At 40.6% G+C, this 21,965-nt stretch overlaps 1 protein-coding gene across 3 annotated transcripts; it reads left to right on the forward strand.

Annotated features, from left to right (window-relative positions):
* The first annotated feature begins 1,006 nt into the window (after positions 1 to 1,006).
* Positions 1,007 to 20,288, forward strand: LOC127370334 (calcium-binding mitochondrial carrier protein SCaMC-2-B). 3 transcript variants are annotated; one of them, XM_051412315.1, is made up of 10 exons: positions 1,007 to 1,902; positions 13,231 to 13,357; positions 13,675 to 13,762; positions 15,733 to 15,844; positions 17,570 to 17,728; positions 17,854 to 18,006; positions 18,094 to 18,201; positions 18,952 to 19,119; positions 19,203 to 19,353; positions 20,051 to 20,288. In XM_051412315.1, exons 1-10 carry the CDS (start codon positions 1,555 to 1,557, stop codon positions 20,233 to 20,235), a joined length of 1,599 nt encoding a protein of 532 aa, XP_051268275.1. In that variant the 5' UTR covers positions 1,007 to 1,554; the 3' UTR covers positions 20,236 to 20,288. The 3 variants fall into 3 exon arrangements, with proteins under 3 accessions (XP_051268275.1, XP_051268276.1, XP_051268277.1); XM_051412316.1 differs by lacking the exon at positions 1,007 to 1,902 and adding an exon at positions 6,853 to 7,607; XM_051412317.1 differs by lacking the exon at positions 1,007 to 1,902 and adding an exon at positions 10,452 to 10,622.
* The last annotated feature ends 1,677 nt before the right edge of the window (positions 20,289 to 21,965 follow it).

A 21,965-nucleotide genomic window follows, 5' to 3' on the forward strand; every position in this document is an offset into this window, starting at 1 on the left:
GTTTTAAAGTTAGACTAAATTTTGGTGATGGAAAACCTGGCCTGGCCATTTTGAAAGGGATCCCTTGACCTCTGACCTCAAGATATCTGTATGAAAACAGGTTCTATGCAAACCCACAAGTCACCCCTTTGCAGACATGCCCATGTGGTGTGTATTTATATATTTCTGCATACTGTGGTCCATAAACAGCATTGGAATTGTATAAATTGGGATTAACTGGAAAGATGAGACCCTTTTGGATTTAATGAGTGATGATGTCAGTCACCATATAGCCATTGCATTGCAGTGAGACAATTTTTTTTATAAAATGACCCATTGTAACCTCTAAATAATCACTCATGACACCGTACAACCAGAAACTAGAGACCGAGGGCATTCAGAAGATGGGTGGCTTTCCTAGCTATATTGTCAGTAAGGTACAATTTTGAAGACCTATAACAATATGGAAGCCTTACGTTATATTTGTACGGTGCCATTCTGTTGTTTTGTGATAACGTAGTATTTAAAGTCAATATGAGTAATGGTAAATTAATGCTATTTTAATGTGTTTGTCTCATTCAGACAATAGAAGCTTCTCTGACGAAGCAGTTTGCAAATCGGCCTGAATGACAACAAATGCAGCTGTAAGGATTCAAAATAACACACGTTAATTCAGCCACAAGGGTCCTGTACTTTTTACTGATAGACGTTATGTTGTCCAGCTTGAATTCCTTTGCATACACTGACCACCATAGAAAGTGTTTTTATTTTTATAATTATATATTGTTTAAATTCCTCATATCTGAAAACTATCTGAAGCGCTTGCATGTTGCGCCATTGTGTGAGTGGGTTCGTTTCATTCAATTATCTAAGATTTTCATTAAGTATTCTCAGACTTTTATTCCATATCCTCAAATTCGTATTCTATATTCTCAGTTTTTATAGTATTATCGCCCCAAAATGTCAACCTGTAAAGTAGACACCTGGCTGCACGTCGGTTGTCACTCAAGCAGATGCGGCCACGCTGTAATCTCGCGTTGTAGAGCGAGACTTCAGGCACACCCGGCTCCCGGTATCCTCTCAACGGTCGGCAAGTTAACGGCACTTAAATATCGGAATAAATATCGTACCCACAACAGTCTGCAGAACAGGAACTTTGTTTTTCGTCACATGTGATAAAGGAGCTCCGTGTAAAGTCTTAACGTGTGACGGTATGTTAGAAGCCGGACAGAGCGCTGACAGCCGGACAGTTTCACCAGCATCTATCTAAAACACCGGCTAGCTGAGCTAATTTATCGAGTTAAACTATTCAGAGGAACCTGTTTCGTTTTAAGTGAACTCCACGGGCGTGTTCGTGGTGAAAAGTGCGGTTTGTGAGTGAACCGGCAGCCGGTAGATTTTCCTTTCAGTACCGGCTGAAACCGAGGGACATGTGACGTGGTAGTAAGGGCTCGAGACACAGCGGTAGCCTCAAGAGCTCCTTAGCTCTCACAGTCAGCCGGCAACTAGCACACTGTCAGCCGGCAGCTAGCACTCTGTCAGCCGGCAACTAGCACTCTGTCAGCCGGCTCATTCATGCACCGGCAGGGCGCGTTGATGCCCTCCTTGCTCAGCGATGTATTCTGCCAGTGCCGGTCCGCCGAGTCCCACCCAGGGGTCGACCGGGGCGGCGGGCACGCCGAAGACCCCTCCTCAGCTGCCACATCTAAACCAGTCAGCGGAGAGCCGGTGGCCGGTGAATGGCATTCGAATCCCGGCCAGTCAGAGCATCCCTGTGACATATGCGGAGGGCCCGAGCAGGAGCACAGGCTGAAAGTGCTCTTCCAAGTCCTGGATGTGAACGGGGATGGAGGCATTTGTGTCAACGACCTGACGATTGGGCTGAAGAAACTGGGGGTACATCGCACTGAACACGAGCTCATGGTAAGTGGACATGTCAGGTGTATGAGGTTAGGGACCGACTGATCCACAGAAACTCCACATGTTCTAGTTTGACGTGTTTCTGCAGTAGGCCAGAATGGAAAAACCATATACTGGCTCTAGATAGTTAGTGTTTTTTCATGAACTGAACATAGGAATATTATATAATAATAATAATATATATATTTTATTTAATATATTTTGTTACCTTAGAATGAGACTTGACATTAGTTTTTATATACAGATGCCGCGGGCCACTTTCCATGGGGTCTGCCATGTTGAACCCATGGCTGTATAAAGATAACTGGTTACAGCATTGGAGACGGCACTCTGTTTATTCCTATGAAAGCTGCTCAGTGGCGCATAAAACAAAACAAAAGAGACACTTCCCACTGCAAAGAAATTACCTGGATGAATACATACGCACTAGAGACTTCCATTTGAATGGTGATAAATAATTTAATCTTGCAAATCTTCTAGACTTTAAAAATGTGATCGGACTGAATGGCTCAAATTCTAATAGTGAAACAAGTCATTTTGCAGAGGTTGGGAATAATGCATCCACTGATTTACAGCCGCTTCTTTCACAATGTAACCTTATGGGAAAAAGTCTTTTTGGGCCAGCGTGCAGACACCATTGCTGTAATTATATGATTTGGCTACTATGTCAAATTTGCTTCAAATCCTGGCGCTCTTCCTGGGGTCATGTTTCTACAGTTGCCCAGAAGGGATAAACCAAACACTGGCACTAAATAAGCCCGTTTGAGTTTTTTCATGGCCACCATTGTTGAACCATCTCCTTGAACCCCCCCCCAAAAGCAAGGGAGTTGCTTTGTGTTTGAGGTACTTTACTTGAGTATTTCTATTTCAGTGGTTGTGATAGTGCAACCTTCAGTGTTGATAGGCTATTACCCGAGACCTGTAACCAATCAGAGAGTGCTGTGGGCAGGACATTGAGCAAGACTACACAGTGGTGATTACAGACGGAGAGGCACACACATCAGAGCCAAATTAGCCCATTTTTAAAGGTCCAGTGTGTAGGATTTAGTAGCATCTAGTGGTGTAGATGCAGTTTGCCACTTACTCGCCTCACCTTCCCTTTCCAAGGGAGTAACTACGGTGGGCGCGAAACATGCAAAAAAACGCAAACAACCCTACCTAGAGTCAGTGTTTGGTTTGTCCATTATGGGCTACTGTAGAAACATGGTGGTTCAACATCCCTGCAGAGTCGGTAAGTCAGAGTGTAGATTAAAAAAGGCTCATTCTAAGGTAACAATTCCTATATTATATATATATATATATATATATATATATATATATATATATATATATAGAGTTGTTTTTTAGATAATACCTTTTTCAAGGTGATTCCTGCTAAAAGGCAGTGGATGATGTATATTTGATTTTATACACATCATGCAGCAGTTGTAGCTACTTTGCCAGAAATAGTAACTGAGTAAGGGAGTACCACCTGAGCTCATTCGACAGCCTGGACTGGAAGCAGATCAGAGTCGTGGTAAATCCTGCTTCTCTGGAAATTTCTCTTTGTTTGTTGAGGACAGTCACATAATCCTGCATAATGGTACTTTCTATGTACTGTTTGACATCGTGGCAAATGTCCAAGACCATGGAGGTCCCATGAATAACCCCTAAAAACATTCACTGCTTCAGGTTTCTCTATCTACACAACCTGAAACAGCCAGGCCTTTGCAGTTCTGTTAAACGGTAAATTATTACCTTCAGCCATTTGATAAAAAGCCCACAGACAAAGTCAAAAGAGTTCAGTTACTGTGGCTAAACAATAGTATGGGTAAGATGCATTATCTCAGCGGCTGAACGTGGTGTTGGTGCCAGACATAGTGTCAGCATATGAGAAATGCTATTGCTCTCCTGGTATTCACACTTAATGTGTATTTAACAGTGAGTGATGTAGGAGTAAAATGGACAGACAGGTTCAGGCTAACAGGCCTTGCCAAGCCCCAGGTAGAGAGATAACCGCTTTGTACAAGAACGGCAACAGTAGGATGGAATGTGTTTGCTGCTGTGTTATCTCCAGGGCTATTTGATAAACAGATTCTAAGTCTGTATGACATTAACTGTAACCCAAGAAGGAACTGAGGACATGTTTTCTTTCTATATGCTGTAGTTGATGTTTTTTTTATATAATTTGTGAACACTATAGATCAGTGTTCCCCAGCCTTCCTTTAGGGAACCTTTTCTATCATTGAGCAAACTGACTGACATATTTTATGGATATTTCATATTATATTCAATAATAACAATAACAGCAGAGAACCACTGAACTGTACAGTGAACCCAAACAGTGAACACAATAACTGCAGGAAGTTTGTGTAAAACCAGAGATTTGGATGAATTTTGAGCAGTTATAGTTAATATTGATCAGAGATGAGTTTTCCTGATATTTTGGAAACTTTTTATACAATTCTCTATCTGTGTTAGTTACTGACTCGAGTGATGCAAGTTACTGAAACAAAGTTATTAGACTATATTTATTACGTAGAATGAAAAAAAAACTTTAAGGCAGGGACATGTAGAATTCAGGACAGTTGCCAGACAGTGAGGAAAAAAATGTATTTGGAGCCCTGAGCATTAGTGTTTTACCAGAGCTTATCGGGGCATCAGTTGCCTACCATTTGTTTTGAATGTGTGTGCTGTGTGTGTGGTGCTCAGCCACTGTGGAGCATTAAATATTTAATATCCTTACATATAACGCACTCCCTTCCAATATATCCAGTGTAACAGCAGTCTAATAAACTGTGACACTTCCTCTTCCTGTCGTACAATGTACAACGTGTATGAGGGGTGAGTTCAAAATGAGATAAGTGGCCTTTCTACATGAAGAAGAATTTACAGACCTCCCTACTCGCTGATAAGATAGTGCTGACTCGCTGCCATTAGTCAGTAATCCACAGACGGCAGCTTGTCTACCTTTCCTCAAATGACACAGCCGCCCAGCAATGGAAATGGACAACAAAGAAAAGCATTTAGAGAAAAGCCATTACTGTAGACACTGGATTGAACAGTGAATTCTTTTTTAATACAAATACAAGGTCACCTAGAAACGTGTGCACCTACTTCTGGCAAGGCTCCATCAGCCATTAAATCTCATATTTTTATGATAACAATTGAGACAAATTCTCACCTAGTCTTTTAATACATACCTTCAGTATCCTTCTAGATAAAAAACAACACAGACACAACAGTCAAAAACAAAACCTTGTTAGTTTAATATCTTTATATTTCAGTAATAAGGCTTATAATAGCAGTAAAACTGGTCTTGTAATTCAGGTTTTTTGTCCTTAGCTGAGTTGTGACAAACATTAGATATATTGGATTAGTTTTGGAAGCATGTTTACGGTATCATGGATACCTGCAGTACACATTTTGAGTCAGTTCACCAACATTTCTACTTCCAGATAATTAAGACTAGATAATGTAGGAAAAAACTGGGAAACTGATCACAACCTGTCTGCTCACCTGAGTACTTGGTTTGCTTAAAATACTGGACTGTTGCTGCAACTCCAGATCACAGCAATCAAATTGGTGATTAGAATATTAACATAACCATGAGTGACAACTCTTTAAAACTAGAGTTTACTTTGCATGATTCTTTCTTCTTCTTGACAACAAATCCCATGAAAACAACAAAATCAATAAAAACAACACACCAATGAGCCTCACCGTTGCACTGGGTAACATGTCCCTCTAGAGTCATTCACTCTTTGCATATGATTTGTTCTTGCTTAACATCAGTTGGCCTGCCAATTGCCATCTTGCCCGTCTGCTCTTTGTTGTATATTACTCCTCTTTTCTAATGTCTGTAGTACAACATCTGAACATCTCGATCACTCCAGGTCGCTGGCTGTTAATTTAGAAAAGGCTTGATTTGATATGCAGGGGAGTTTCCTATGTATTGTAAGAAATGGAATATAATATTTATAGGTATGTTTTCATTAGTGTATAATCACCTGAAAATAAGAATTATTGTGTTTTTGTTTTCTTAGAATGAGCTGTTTTTATCTACAGAGGGAGTGGGTCCTCTTTTACGGAGGCTGGCATTTTGAACCACCATGTTTCTACAATAGCCCAGACAAACCAAACACTGGCTGTAGGTAGGACCATTGCGTTTTTTGAGTGGGCATAAGGTATTCAGTTGGTTGCAATCAACTGTTGGTTGCAACTTCACTACTAGATACTACTAGATGCCACTAAATCCTACACACTGGTTTTTTTAAGGTCATTATCATAGTCAATTATGTTCATTTAATTGTTCGTGATTTCAGACATTATAGGAGTTGTTTTCTATTCAGTGGAAACCAGTAGGTGAGTCTGAGAGCTACAGACAGGGTAGGTAAGTAAGAGTCTTTAGAGATGGACAAACACATGGTTTTGGTCTTTTCATTAAATGTATTATTAATAATGAGAACAAAATGGAATAATTCCAGTCTTATTCTTTAATAAGTCTAAATCCCTCATGCCGGTGTGGAGAGACTAGGACAGTATTTGTGAGTTTTTGATTTTATGGTGGGCAAGCCGTAATTGTTTGTCTTGTTTCTGTCAATAATCAGTTACACTGAGATCAATACTATGCAAGCAGTGCAGTCAGTAAGAGAGGACTGCAGAAAGCAGGTGGAAGCAATGAGAATCTTATGAAGAGATGGACTGACTTTGCTGCGTCACACTGTAGTTTCCCCAGCAGGAGGAACCCAGTACGTGTTGAGGATTAAAATGCGTCGGAGCTCGGCTGTTGGGTGGATGCTGACAGTCTGCCCGGAATGACTCAGAGGCAGTGCATGAGGAAAGAGGCATCACTCAGCAGATTTTCTGCTGTGAGGGAACCCCCCCCCCCGCTGACAATTCAAGACATAAATTAATGTCCATGCAGCTATCCTACCCTCCATTGGCTGAGGGGCTCGTTCCATGGCTTGACAGTTGGACCTTGCTGTATAGGCTGCAGTGATTGGTTGGGCTCGGCTGCAGTGAGGATGCAGGTTTCTGGAGGCTCCCTCTGCTGCATTTCTCTGGCTGCTGGTGCTGAAGCCAGCTAAGAGGCAAGTCCTGTTTGTCTGCTGCTGCTGCTGCCACCATTCCGTCATTCTCAACATGAATGGAGTTTGTTAAATGGAGACCTAATTGTGCCTCAGAAGTTATATGGCAAGAGCTGGCTTGGGGCATTTCGTTTTCATCCTGCTGCATTTGATGTCTATGGATCTGAGCCTAGAAATCTTTCATCGAGTGATTTTAATGACAAAAGCAAAAAAGAAGATGAGACGCACTTAGCTGGAGTAGTAAAGTGGGAGAAAGTCTCTGCGTTATCCTCACCTGACCTCTACACTTGTTCAGCTAATTCAACTCTTTGCTTTCAGCCAGTAGACACAGTGAGGTGGTGTTGTGTTTGAGGAGTGGGCAGTCACCCAGATACAGTTAGCCCCAGTTTGACAATGCTGCAGGACATGCTGAGTTTCCTGTGCCAGAGCCTTTTTGGCACGACACAGTGTAAGCCTGCTGAAACTCCGTCGCCAGGGGAGAAAGAGTCCGAGACTACAGGGGACTGCAGAGAGCTGCAAGCTGGTCTCCACAAAAAGACTGCAAACACCTCTGACAGTAAAGAAAGCAGCAGCAGTAATGTTCCTCCAAAGAAGACCACAGTGTTGATCATGGTGGCACCATCTACGGATCTTCAACGGGTAGGATAAAGCAGGTGGCTGTATTCTGGCACTTTAAGTAATATACTGTAGACTAATATGCACGCCTGCTTGACCTGTAGGGACAACAGGAGAAGTACTGAGTTAGCAGATGTAGGCCTTCTTTCACCCACAGTATAATTACTGTTCTATAATTACTGTACTGTTCTAATGTCTATGTGTGAAGTTACCATTTCACTACAGTGTAGTAGCAGCAACAAGTAGCAGGTGATCAAACCTGACGTTTACTCAGTTCTTTGAACAACTTAAAGGTTCTATATACGAAATTCACTTGCCACTGGGTGTCACATTAGAGCCCCAGCCTCTCAGACTAAAATAATGGGACAGAAACACTCACCAAAACTGTCTTGTCTATTCGACTGGAGCGCCCTCTTCTTCTGGTTTTCCGACTAGAGACTTACCACTTACCACCACCTACCGCTTATCTCAATCAACCAACTGCTAATAATCGCACAACTGTAGTGGATGGAAACAAGCATTCATTCACATTTTCTTCTCAAATGTGCAATACATGTGGTTTGAAACACAGCTACTGTATTGTCATTGTGAGCATGTTGGCATTAGCATCTAGTTCGTACAGCCTCACAGAGCTGCTAGCATGGCTGTAGACTTTCAGTCTTGTTAGCCTTTATTTACCCATTGTTGGTTCACTGGGCTTAAGAATCTTTTCCAGGAACACACTGCTGCTCATTCAGATATTTTCAGCTGCCAAGTACAACCACACTCTGATCTTTTGGCAACTGAGCAGCTCCACTGGAGCACTTTTCACTTCACAGAATTTCACTGCACAGACATTTTTGTTCAAATCTAGAGATTTAACAGGAGCTTGATATGTTTTCCCTTCAATTTATTCAATGCATTTTATCTAATGAGACTTTTGTTCTATTACTTCAGCAGGATTTCATCAGTGCATAAGAGCTGTAAAGTTAAAAATGTGCAGTGTGTTTGATGTCCTTTCATTTTGTGTTCCACAAACACAGTTAATACATTGGCTGTTGTCTTATTATCATCTTATAGTCCCTTAGTATAAATTGTTTTTTTTTTTTCACTTCAGTCAAGGCACAACTGCACTTAAAGGAAGAGCATATTACACCTGTTTAATCATTTCTATATGTCATTGAAAACTATTTTGAAACTGCTGACTTAGAATTAGCTAGAATGATTTGACACTTTCAGAGGTAAAGGTCACTGCAACAAACACTCCATGACACGCCGAGACGTTACAGATGTCTGCTTCCCTCTATTCTTAACCCAAATGACCACTTATGTTAGAGACTGATGTGGTTGAATGTTAACCTGTCAGTTGTTAGCCATTACATTCAAGTATGAGAGGAAATCATGCATTGTGTGTGTGATTGAAGTGAGCAACCACTGTGTCTCCACTATGTGTTGTTTCTTAATACTGATCCTGTGAAAGTTGGCTTACATACACAGACAAGCAAACATCTCATAACAGCTGCACAATTTGCATTGTTGTTTCTGTGAGTCTGCATTAAAAATGATGACTGAACTGCTAGAATACATTTCTTTAAATAGAATTCTGCAGGGATGACTTATTCTTGTAGACCAACCCGGAAGTTGGCGTCTCCCTGGTTCCTTTGACTAAAGCCAATGCGTTTTTCCATTGGATTTTGGATTGTTGCAGAAAATTAGCTCTGTGGTGAACACAGGTTTATGATACTGTATATTTTGTTCAGCCAGTAATCTTCACTAATGAACAGCACTTTTATGATTTTTGAAGCCTAAATGCAATTGCTAGAAGTAAAAAACTAACGTTAGGCTATAAAAGAACTACACTACAGTCGCAATTAAAATCTACAAGTTGTAAAGTTAAGGCGGTCTAATGAGGTAATAATGTCACCAATGTGTGTTTAAGACAACCTTTGTAGTCTCATTTAACTACTTGTTAGCAACTGGCTTTTTTAAGACACGTAAAAGCTTCAACATTCACAAATTGTAGGTCATAGAACAAAACGTGAAAATCTTTTTACAGTCATCTAACCAAAAAACCCATTCAAAGCAGCCACTGAGTTCCAGGAGAGCGAGCTGCAGGTGCAGACTTGTTAACTCAATCCTGCAGCACTCTACTGAGTAAATGATTAGACCTTACTGCATTATACTTGAATGTTTCTGAGAAAAGGCAGGGCATCATCTAACTGCTTATGGTCGAACAAAACCACTGTATTTATCTCCGGTCTGCTCAGCAACAGCAGAGAACCACCTCAATGTTAAGGGCTTACTCAGAGTTGATCTTCAGTGTCCACTGTGTCCAATCAGTGTAGGAGCGCCCCACTCTGTGTTCATTTCTGATCATTACATCGCCACACAGTTTTTTTAAACAAATTATATTTTTTGTGGCTATCTGTCAGCACATGATAAATTTGATTATTTTTTACAATAAAAGTTGTGCAGTTATAATTGTACATCATAGAAACTGCTGTGATCAGTATTGCTGTTTTTGTATTGTTTTTTTTTGGTTATAATGATTCAGTAAGCATCTGACTATAGGCAAACAAAGACAAGTTGCTTTTCTCTGCCATGAAGGTCACTGTTTTTCAGCTCTAAAATGTGACTGGTCTGTCTGATGTTTATTTTCTATGTTGAGGTTTCCTCTGTGCCCATTAAGGAAATGATGATGTGATTTATTTACCACTTTAACAGCTCATGATCCAACGGGAGGTAGGCTGGTGTCCCGGTGGGTGGGTGTGGAGCTCTTTATGCATTATACCTGTGCTCTAATGACACTGTTCTCCAGGAATATTCCACAGAGAGCAAACAGTTTGCCTACTGTATAGTCCACTTACTCCTTATTACTTTCAGTTGGACAGTAGAGGAAACCGGATGTGTCTGTGTCTCTATGTCCCTGTGTCCAGTGTGGACCACAATGTATTTGAGTATTTTGAATCACATGGATTACCATCTGGAACAAAGTCAGTGTTGAAGCTGAGTTTATTTCTACCTTTGCATGAATTGATGACATATCGTAAGTGGAAAAAGGTATGAATGAAAACCTTTGCTATGTCCTCATTTGCTGTAATTTAAGATTATTAAGTTATCTGCTGGGTTAGAGGCACAATCTGTGTGAATGAATTAATGTTTGTGATTTTACCTAAAACGGCATTGTCATGTCAGTAGGAAACTGCTTTTTATTATGTATGCTATAATTCTTTAATTTAAGGAATGTACCAATACGCGCTAAAAACATCCACTGGCCAAACAAACTCAAAATTCTACTCAATTCTACTTTGGATGCTTAATCGTTCTAACCAACTTCTGATCAGACTCCTCACTTTCTACAAAGTCTGACCTACTGCTCCTGACAGAGTCCTGGTGCCACAGCATCACAGCCTGTGTGGCATACATGCATGCATACATAACTCATGTTATTTAATTAGTGGAGTAGTAGAAGCACTAGCCTTCAGAGATTCTAATCTGCAACTGCTAGATGCCACTAAATCCTACACACTGGTCGTTTAATACTTCCTCTACTACAGTTGCATTACCATGTCATGATAATATTGTAACTTCAAAGCCATCTAAAATATGTAAAGATGCTACAAAAAATGTTCAGGTAAATGTTTTTCTGGCTCCTACCGGCTTTGCTTTATGATTGACAGGTTGTCCAACTGTGTCCGTCTTGTAAACAGGATATCTCAGGAACACCTCAAAGGAATTGCTACAGATTTGTCACAAATGTCCACTTGGACTCCAGAATGAACCGATCAGAATTTGCACAAGTGACATCACAACACACTATGACAATGTGACACAGATGTTTAATGAGATACAACGATGAAGTGATTATGTTTTTTTCCCCCGAAAAGGTCAAAGGTCAGCTTCGCTGTGACATAATGTTCTGGGGAAAAAAACTTTGTTGGATGTTATGCTACACCATAACTCAGGAACAGAAGGGGAGATTGTGACCATATTTCACAGTTGGTCGAACACTGAACTGGTGACACTTGGCTCAAAGGTCAAAAGGGCAGTGTGACCTCAAAATAGGTTTTAATCAAAATCTAAGAATGAGTTCTAAGAATTGGCTGATTCCAGACTTCACAAACATGTTGACTGGGACGACACAATGAGTAAACAATAGTACAGGTTTTCATCTTTCCATTTCATCCATTCTGCCTTTCACTTCCTACCTCATTCTAAATTTCAAGTGTCATCGGAATCACATTACTGCAAACAACTTATTGTAGCACACCTAGCTAATAGTAATCATGTGAGTGAGTGACTTTCATGTACAGCTCACAAACCACTTTTATATCAAGGCAGTTGGAGGGTTGCTTAGGAGCCGGTGCCTAATCTGGAACCAGTTCTTTGCGTTTCGACAGCTAAAGAACCAACTCTCGGCCAGGAAAACTGGTTCCAGTGCAACACTAACACTTTGCTGGTCTAGAACCAAGAACAACAGGGGCTGGGGGTGCCTTGTGGCCAACCAGCTATGTATTTATTAGCAGTTTAGCACATAGGTGTTACAAACGTAACAGTGAGCTCGCTAGCTAGCTGTTGGTCAGCCTACATAACCCAAGCAAGCATACTACTAATTTCACACATGAATGTTTTATTTGTAACTTTGATGTTTCGTTCGAGGTCAGTAACCTTGTTGAGAAATTGGCTATGCTTTCTAGGGTAATGTTAGCTGACCAACAGCTAGCATGCCAGCTAGTGTATCTTTGGTAACAATAGCTCAGGTTGGAGACGTATACAGTGACGTAATGACGTGGCCCTATGGTGGCTCTCTGGCCTGTGGAAAAGCAAACTGGTTCTAAAACTCTGAACCTGCACCAGCCCAGAACTAGCACTAGTTTTGCGTTAGTGGAAAGGGTGTAATAGAGAGCTGTTGCATCTAATAATCCAAGGAGAAAACAGAGAACACACATACAAGAAACATACAACACCACAGGGTTGTAATTCTGGTTCAGTAATATGGTTAATTGTAGAAAAAAAACAGACATCCAGTCCCTCAAACAGTAACCTGTGGACTGGTCTCCATCCTGTGAGTCCAGTGGTGCACATGGATGATTTTTTTCTCATGCTCAGTCAGTTTTACCCACTCGCTCGCAGAGCAAATCATTTGTTAAAGTATTGCTCAGGTGCCAGAGAGAGACAAACATGTAGATTTCCTCTCTGGCCTGCGCACCCAGCTGTTCCTTCCCTCAGGCAGCCATTTCCTACCAGTAAGTGTATATATTCATGTTCCATAATTCCATGTAAAAATCCTTCCGGTTGGCTTGGTACACTGTATTGGGAGAGAGTGCCGCGGACTGTCTAAAGATGCCTAATAACCTGATATGTGTGATGGCTGTAAAGTGGGCTGAACTGCAGGCTAAGTCAACAGTGTACAGATGGTAGGAGATGGTGGAAGCTTTGCTCTTACCTCTGCTGCTATTTCTCACATGACTCTGTCCACAAAGCAGTATGGCTTTAATAACAGCACTGAATTGGTTCAAGTTAATATCCTTTCTAGATAAAGTTACAATATACACAGCTTAAACATGTTGACCAACATTTTTAAAGCTTTTTTTCCCTGTCCCCCATCTCACATGTTGTTTCTCCATGGTCCCTCAAAGGTTTCTCTTGTCTCTTTCTCTCCCTATAGAAAATAGTGAAAGCAGGGGACAAAGACCTGGACGGACAGTTAGACTTCGAGGAGTTTGTTCATTATCTCAGAGACCATGAGAAGAAACTCCGGCTGGTCTTCAAGAGTCTGGACAAGAAGAATGATGGTAAGGGGTCCTGTTAAAATGAGTTTTCAAGTCTGCTGTTGGTTAGTGAGGGCAGATAGAACCAACACAGTATCACAGAAAAAATAGAGGGTTACTCACAAGAGACAGAATAAAGAAGAATGCACTAGTCTGGGTCAAGCTCCCAAAAAAAACTCTGGGTCCTTTTGTAAGACTCAATAGTTACTTCAAGGACTCATAGGACATTATACAGCTGTACAGGAGCGTTCCTCACTGTAACCAGTAAACTTGCCTTCATATATAAAATCAGTGGAGTTCAACTTCACTTAATAAATAACTAATTTACCTCTGCCGTGCAGGCCGGATTGACTCACAAGAAATTATGCAGTCTCTGCGTGACCTGGGAGTGAACATCTCAGAGGAACAGGCTGAGAAGATCCTCAAAAGGTAAGAGTGACGCCGTGATTCACCCAAATCTATTTACTCCATTTCTGTATGTGTATATGTGATGTGTCCCATCTTTTTCGTTCTGTAATACGTCACATTTTTACGCATGTGATTGGATTGTATAACCCCTCCTAACAACTACAGGCAATAGTTTTTGTCATATCTGTAAATGAAGTTACACTGTGAAACTCTTTTCTTTAATTCAATTCAATTCAATTTTATTTGTATAGCGCCAATTCTTTAGCCTCTTTCAAATATGCACCTGTAGAAGTACATGCATTTTCAACACGACACATCTGAACTTATTGCCATCAAATTAACGTAAAGGCTGAGTTCAATGCACAGACCAAACCAGAAACCAGAAAACACAGTGAATGAGCAATTTTATATTGTGGAGGACAGGGCTGAGCAATATGGTCAAAATCTCATATCCCAATGTAGCTAATTTCATATACAGATAAGAATACATATCACAATACAGCACATTTTCTGTTCAATTCAATAAAAAAAACTTTATATAAAAAATTCTAAAACCACATGGAAAGGCCTGTTTCTTATTAGATTTTGAATGATATGTGAATAAAAGGTCCTTACTCATATTTGATTATTTTTTTTCTTTATTCAGAACCTTTTCCTTTACACAAACAAGGAATTTGCATTGGTGCATACAAATCACACAAAAATAAAGTACTTTTTAAAATATAAATAAATAAAGATAAGGATAAAAGATAAAAAGATCCAAACTATACAGGAAAGACAGTACAGTTTTTCTGGTAGTTTTCCTTCACAAACATCTTCCATGCGACAGAAGTAGCCCCCTTTTTTAGGAACATTACCAGTTTCTTGTTTTGTCCTTCTAAGTCTTTCTCCTGTTCAGAATGACTTTGTTCCATGTCATATTCACTCTCCTCAATGTTTGTTTGCATTGTCTTCAAGCAAATTTCCTGCCTGTACAGAAGAATGCAAAGCGTTGTCCAAATGAAGAAAAAATATAGCTGTAAACAGTCAGGGTTCCCACACAACCTGGAAAACCTGGAAATTTAGAAACTAGTTTTTGGAAATGTTTAAGCCCCTGACTCAGATTCCCTACATAAACCTGGCTGCATATTTAGTTTGAAACTTGACTGTTGGTAGGATAAGCCAACAGTTGATACTTAAACACAGGACTTACAGCAATCTTCTATTGTCTAGTCTATAGTCTATTTATTATATTTATATTTTCAGGATATAGTGAAAGTTTCAGCAAGTATGACACTTACCTATGATTACCTACTGCAGCTTTAAGATCATTACATCACATATCATTAGCTCAGCAGCAACACTCCCAAATATCATGCAAAGCACTGTGGCTCTTTCCGGTACTGTCCTGTCAACAAAAAGGTAGAAAGATTTACATGATGGCCACATGTGTCTGAATGACAAAAAGCCATCACTTACATTAAACCATCAATCATGGTGCTTGTCACTACTCACTGAACTATCTAGTTGTTCTATTTATCTAGCAGCACCTGGCTCATGTTGTTATGGCTCAGTGTAATCCTCGTCTAGTTCTTTTAACCTCCTGTCTGTCTGTCTGTCTGTCTGTCTCTTCTTCTCTCTGGCTGGTCTCAGAATAAGGAGGGGTCATATCTGGGCCCCTATCCTGTAGTAAGTAGTATATTCTATGGTCTGCTTGCTCAGCCAGCGCTGATCACCACTGTATAATCTGTCTCATTCAGTTACAGCTGCTATTTATTTTCAGTCCTTTCAGATTAAAAATGCAACAAATGTAACAATGGTAAAACAAAGAAATGCTGTGATAATATGGTGGTTCAGTTGTGGTACAGAGCGCTCAAGTAACAGAATGCACATAAAGGAAGCCATATGCACAAATGTTAGCATTATTAAGAAGTAAACAGTGCATGTGAGCAGATAGCTTGTTTTTTTCTGCTGTCACATTTCTAACAGTCTGTGTTACTTTACATCCCCAGTATGGATAAAAACGGCACAATGACAATCGACTGGAATGAGTGGCGGGATTACCACCTCCTGCATCCAGCAGACAACATTCCTGAGATCATCCTCTACTGGAAACACTCCACGGTACACACTCTTCCACTCGACTCCAAAGCAAAATCTCATCTTTTCTACTAAAATGTGTATGTGGGGACAATGCATCAGACAGAGGAAGCTGAAATGTTCAACATGAGTGTTACATTAAATGATGTAAAATGTATTAATTCATAGGCACTTATAGATGCTAGTTTTAGGTGGTTAGAATGTATGTTGGATTATATTGTTTCTAGTTTTTTAGCTTGAGGGATTTGTATATCAAACTCCAAATTCCCACTGTCCCTAAGGTCTTTCTCCACCTACCTCCCACAAAAAGACAAAGTTTTGAATGAGCGCCCCTGTGATGTCTCAAAGTAACTGCAAAAAGCAGGAAGTAGCCAAGTTTAGCTCAGGTTTTTTTGTTTGTAACTTAATGGTACATTGAGTTAGTTTTGTGTTTTGTGATATCAGGATAAAGTGGTATGTTGTTAGAACAAGAAAATGTTCTTATAAAAACACAATAGTTTGGTATCTAGGAATAAGAAAGAAAAATGTCACAACATGAAAATATATCTTCTTTTAGTATAAAAAAGGATCTTTTAAAAACAAGAAAAGTTTCTTGTTATAAAGATATATCATTCTGTTTCATATGCCTTTTGCATTTGTGTTTTATTTTATATATTTTAAAACTTTCAAAAGGACACAACTTTGGAAAGGATTTATTATAGAGAATCATTGCACCCAGCAGTCAGTGGTCGTAATCCTGTTCAGACTGGATATGTCACCCCTATCCCAGTAATAATTACAGCAATTACCTGCTGTTTCCAGTGCACTCACTGGTCTTCCAGTAATTTAGATCCCAGATGTGCAGAGAGACGCTACACGTTTTAAAAGTGCATGAGTTCTGGTGCATTTCAGTTCCAGCAGCTCAGTTTGAATTCTGTGTGAAGAATGGGGAAAGGATTTTGCTAACCTGATAGTTTCCAGCAGAGTAAGACTCATCAAATGGGCTGTAGCATTGTCACTGATGGCAAGTCTGCATTGTGTAGCCAAACTGATTTTATGAGTAGAGAGGTACATACAACGATAGCAGCCCCTTTCTTCTTGTAAAAGCCTATGGGCATTCAGAGAAAGCCATTTCAGTGGTTTATAACTGTATGTGTAAGTAATTGAATTACTGGTTAATATTTAAATATTAACCAATATATATATATACTATATAATTTGATAAGCCCAGTCGTGATGAATGTCACCTGATTTTCCAGCAGAACCAGATGCTGTAATTTGCCAAAGACTATGCCTCCTGGCAAATGAGTTTAATAACCAAGGATTTAGTATTCCTTTACTGCATTTATTCTGCAATATTAATCCAGTCCACATAGGGCTTAACAATACATCATTATCATTGTCATGATGATCATGAGTTATAATATTTCTCTTTTTTTGCATCAGGAAGAAATCAGGGTAACTGTGGGGTCTTAAAAAGTCTTAAAATGTGTATTGATCATGCTGTAACTACAAAACCAAACTGACATGGAACCAACACTGATATTTTCCATACCCTTTGTACTTTTATTACCTCAAATTGCATTCAGAGTGGTCTGAAACCTGTTAAACCCTGCAGAAACCCTGAGAAATAGTCCCCACACGAAAAACCCTGCCACTCTCGGTATACATAGGACTTCCTCTGTATCACACCACATCTCCCTCACTTATGATTTGTGTTGTATCTGATTTGGTACCCACCCCCACCCCTCTGAAACCCGACCCCATCAGATCTTTGATGTTGGGGAGAGTTTGTTGGTTCCTGACGAGTTCACAGCAGAGGAGAAGAAAACAGGAATGTTGTGGCGACACCTTGTGGCAGGAGGAGGAGCTGGTGCTGTGTCTCGAACCTGCACAGCACCACTGGACAGGCTCAAAGTACTCATGCAGGTAAAACTCAGCACTCAACAATGAAACAATGAATGAGGCAGCATTTTGGCATAGAGTGATATTTTCATTCTAAAATGTGTTGTGTAAAGTGAAATAGTGATCATGACTGGTCCCGGCTTCCTCAGGTCCACTCCTCCAAGAGCAACAGCATGCGTATGGCTGGGGGCTTTGCCCAGATGATCCGAGAGGGCGGTGTGAGGTCACTGTGGCGAGGCAATGGCATCAATGTCATCAAAATCGCCCCTGAGTCTGCTATTAAGTTCATGGCCTACGAACAGGTATACAACAATACAGCTCTGGTTCCAATAGCTGTTTATTTGTGTCACATTTCATGTTGTTGCATAACAAAATGACCTTTCTGTCAGATTAAACGATTAATCGGAAGCAACCAGGAGACGCTGGGCATTGCAGAGAGACTGGTGGCGGGCTCTCTGGCTGGAGTTATTGCTCAGAGCAGCATCTACCCCATGGAGGTGAGAGGCTTAGACAAAATGAATTAAGTTTCTGTTCATTATTTAAAGGTCCAGTGTGTTACATTTAGGAAGATCTATTTTGGCAGAAGTTGAATATAATATAATATTTAATTTAATCACCTGAAAATAATAATCGTTGTGTTTTTGTTAGCTTACAATTAGCCTTTTTTTATCTACATTGGCGGAGTCTGCCATGTTTCTACAATAGCCCACAACGGATAAACCAAACACTGGCTCTAGAAAGGGATTTGTTTTTTTCATGTTTCGCAGCCACCGTAGTTTCTGTTACACGCTTGGAAGGCTGAGCTGTGTTCACATGGTTGCAATCTGCAACTTCACCGTTGGATGCCACTAAATCCTACACACTGGTCCTTTAAATGTACTGTAGTAACTCTTGACTCATTGTGTATGCAGAAATATCCAAGTGGATTTTTTGTGTCTTGTGACTGACGGCCCATTTTAACTTTTAGCCTTGAACCCATCATGTGAAACTGTACTGTGTGTTATCTGGAGGAAAACAGACCTTCACACGCAGACTCACAGACCTTCAGTTATGCACAAAGTGTGAGCAAGTCATTTACGTAAATGAGGTTCATAACACAACTTGTTTTAATGTGAAAGATAATGCACGGAATATGTATGCTAGTCTGTGTTTGTCCAATTATAAAAGATTTTCTACGACTCTTGGACAACAAAGTGGAGGTTTCTTTTGTTTGTCAGGAGGCCTGACATCACTTCCTGTCTTCTCAGGTTCTGAAGACACGGTTAGCCCTGAGGAAGACAGGCCAGTACTCGGGCATCTTGGATTGTGCCAAACATATCTTCCGGAAGGAGGGTGTGGCTGCTTTCTACAAGGGCTACGTCCCCAACATGCTGGGCATCATCCCCTACGCTGGCATTGACCTGGCCGTCTATGAGGTGCGTGGTCGCTATCATGGGGCAACTTTTGTTTATTGTTGTTTAGCTCGGTCTGACTCCTTTGCTCTCCTCTACTCTGTCAGACTCTGAAGAATTACTGGCTGCAGCGCTTTGCCACAGACAGCGCCGATCCGGGAGTGTTTGTGCTCCTGGCTTGTTGCACCACTTCCAGCACATGTGGCCAGCTGTCCAGCTACCCACTTGCCCTGGTCAGGACTCGAATGCAGGCACAAGGTCAGTCGCCGCACAATCTCGGAACCCATTGGCTCAGCAACAGCCAATGTTTCAGGGCTTCTGGTATTCCGGGCCAAGACTTCCACTTCATTATTGAAGGTCTGATTAGCAACTTGAGACACGAGAATGGAGTTGGAGTTAAGAGATGATGATATGATCGGATTGTTTCAGCTAACCTCTAGAAACAGATATATGCATATGAATGCATTTGCATTCGTTAAAAAGCTCAATTGTCATATCTTTACATCTATGAGTCTGGACAGATATGCAGTGAACTGCAACCTGACCGGTTGGCGCAGGCTTACAACCACGGAGCAGTAATCCTTTGTTTTTTTAAGGTGTATGCATAGTTCAGGGAATCCGGATAGTAAAATGAGCTCCTGCATCATTTCTCCTCATTTTTCTGGTTACCGCGGTGACCGGGTTACCTTGGTCACATGACTTCCATAATCAAATCAGACGGCAGCAGTAAATAGCCATGGAAGGCCATGAGAACAGCAGCTTAGAAACAATGAAGGTGGTGATGGCAGCCACTTCCTAAATGATCTCTATAGAGTTCTGATGTGAGACGATTTCATTTTGACTTCAAACTCAAAATTGGAGCATCTGTAATTGTTTGTGTGTTTAGACCTCTAGGAACCAAGAACAAGAGGGTAGCTTTGTGTGTGATGATCCTTGTCCTCACCCTCTTCCTCAGCTACCCTGGAAGGAGGCCCTCAGATGAGCATGACGAGCCTGTTCAGACACATCATTAGGACCGAGGGGCCCATGGGACTCTACAGAGGCCTGGCGCCCAACTTCATGAAGGTCATTCCGTCTGTCAGCATTAGCTACGTGGTCTACGAGTACCTCAAGATCAAGCTGGGGGTCCAGTCAAAGTGATGAGGGAGGCAGAGTGAGGAGATGAAGGCGCCAAAGGTTTTTGTTTTTGTTTTTGTTTTTGTTTTTGTTTTTGTTTCCAGCTGAAGACTGAACAAGCAGCTTACATTCTACGTATTTAAATCAAATAATCAATCAAATTAAATGAAGAGGAATGAAAGCAGAGAGGCTGAAGAGATGAAGACTTTGTGGATCAGGAAGGCGTGATTGAAGACATTTCTGTAAGTTGGTCTTATTTAAATCTTTCTTTTAGCAATCCAGCAGTGCTTCAACTTAATCTTAGTTTAGGAAGACAAGTTTACATTGAAGTGGTTTACTGGTGGACCAGTAAAATGCACCTGCTGATTTTGGGCACTGACATTGACGTGGCAGGAGCGGTTCTGCAGTCAATGAACACTCTTTGTCTCGAAGGGCTTTGCTAAGGCATTTCACAAAGCATTTCCTATATCGTCCTACTGGAAGACTTGAACACTATTAATAATCAAAAGTACAGTGACTGTGCAGAAAACCCATGTGGATGTACCCTCTGCAGGTATGTGATGTGCTCCTTTGTGTTGATCTAGAGGGGATCCACAGCTTTGTTCTATGTAACAAGGTGATCAAGAGCTTTTCTTTCCCACAGCAGACACGTTCAACCATTCCATTATCTACACTCCGACACTCTCCTCGGCCTGAATGCGATCCACAGTTTTCATTAAATTGCCAAAAACTCATTAATGCTTCCAAAGGAATGAATCCTCCTCCAGCGCTACCCTTAATGTTTTGGTAAGGGCCTAGGAATAGCACACGTGTTATTATGTTGTTTGTTCAGTCCAGCACTCTTTTGTAATGTGGGGTGTAAGGAACATTGAGTTTTGAAGAGCAGGTGAAAGTGTTTTGATTTATGTTTGGCTGTGCTATTCCAGACATATTTGTAAATGAAATGTGAAGTTGAGTACAGTCTGAGCTGTCATTAGTGCCCTTTGATGTCCTCAATGCAAATGTTCAGAGAGGTTTGGAGTCTTCAGATAGTGGAACATTGAATTTCAGTTGGTTTCCCAAGATTCACTTGAATATAGAGCCCTGCTTATAATATCGGTCAGCACTTATATCAGTGCAAAATCGGTGCAAACCCACATCTAAAATCAATATCAGCCTGGAAAATCCCCCAGTAAACAACAATCGTGTCTCCTAGTTTATACTCACTAGGAGACACGTTTGTTATTTACCTCTTGTTTTATTTTTGTGATAAAACCACTGCAAAAAAAAAAAAAAAAGTAGGACTTTATTAGAAAGATTATAATGTCAGTAACTGACTCAGTAACATAGCACAGTATATCTAAAGTTTTCCAACATTAGCTATTGCTCACACCAGACTAACGAAGGCTGTAGCAGCAAAACCCCTTAATTGTCCAAACATCACATCCCTTGTACAAAGGGATGTGATGTTATGTCTTCTTTCTAAAGTTCCGCAGTCCTGCTTTCATTTCAGCAGATCCAGTAGACAATAGACTTACTGCACAGAATTATAATCTTCCATATAGCATTTACCCATTAACTGAGCAGTGTTGGGCTAGTTATTCAAATAATGTAATTCATTACTCATTACTCTTTAATAATAATTGACAATAATTAGTTGCCCTACTAGTTATATCACTTTCTGCTACTCCCCACAAAACTGGTAATTGTGTCCTTTCTCCCCAAAATTCAGACTTACAACAATGAAAATCCAGTTTAATTTGTTAAATCAATGT

This window comes from Dicentrarchus labrax, unplaced genomic scaffold (genome assembly GCF_905237075.1).
Source record: "Dicentrarchus labrax unplaced genomic scaffold, dlabrax2021, whole genome shotgun sequence".
Taxonomy (NCBI): Eukaryota; Metazoa; Chordata; class Actinopteri; family Moronidae; genus Dicentrarchus; species Dicentrarchus labrax.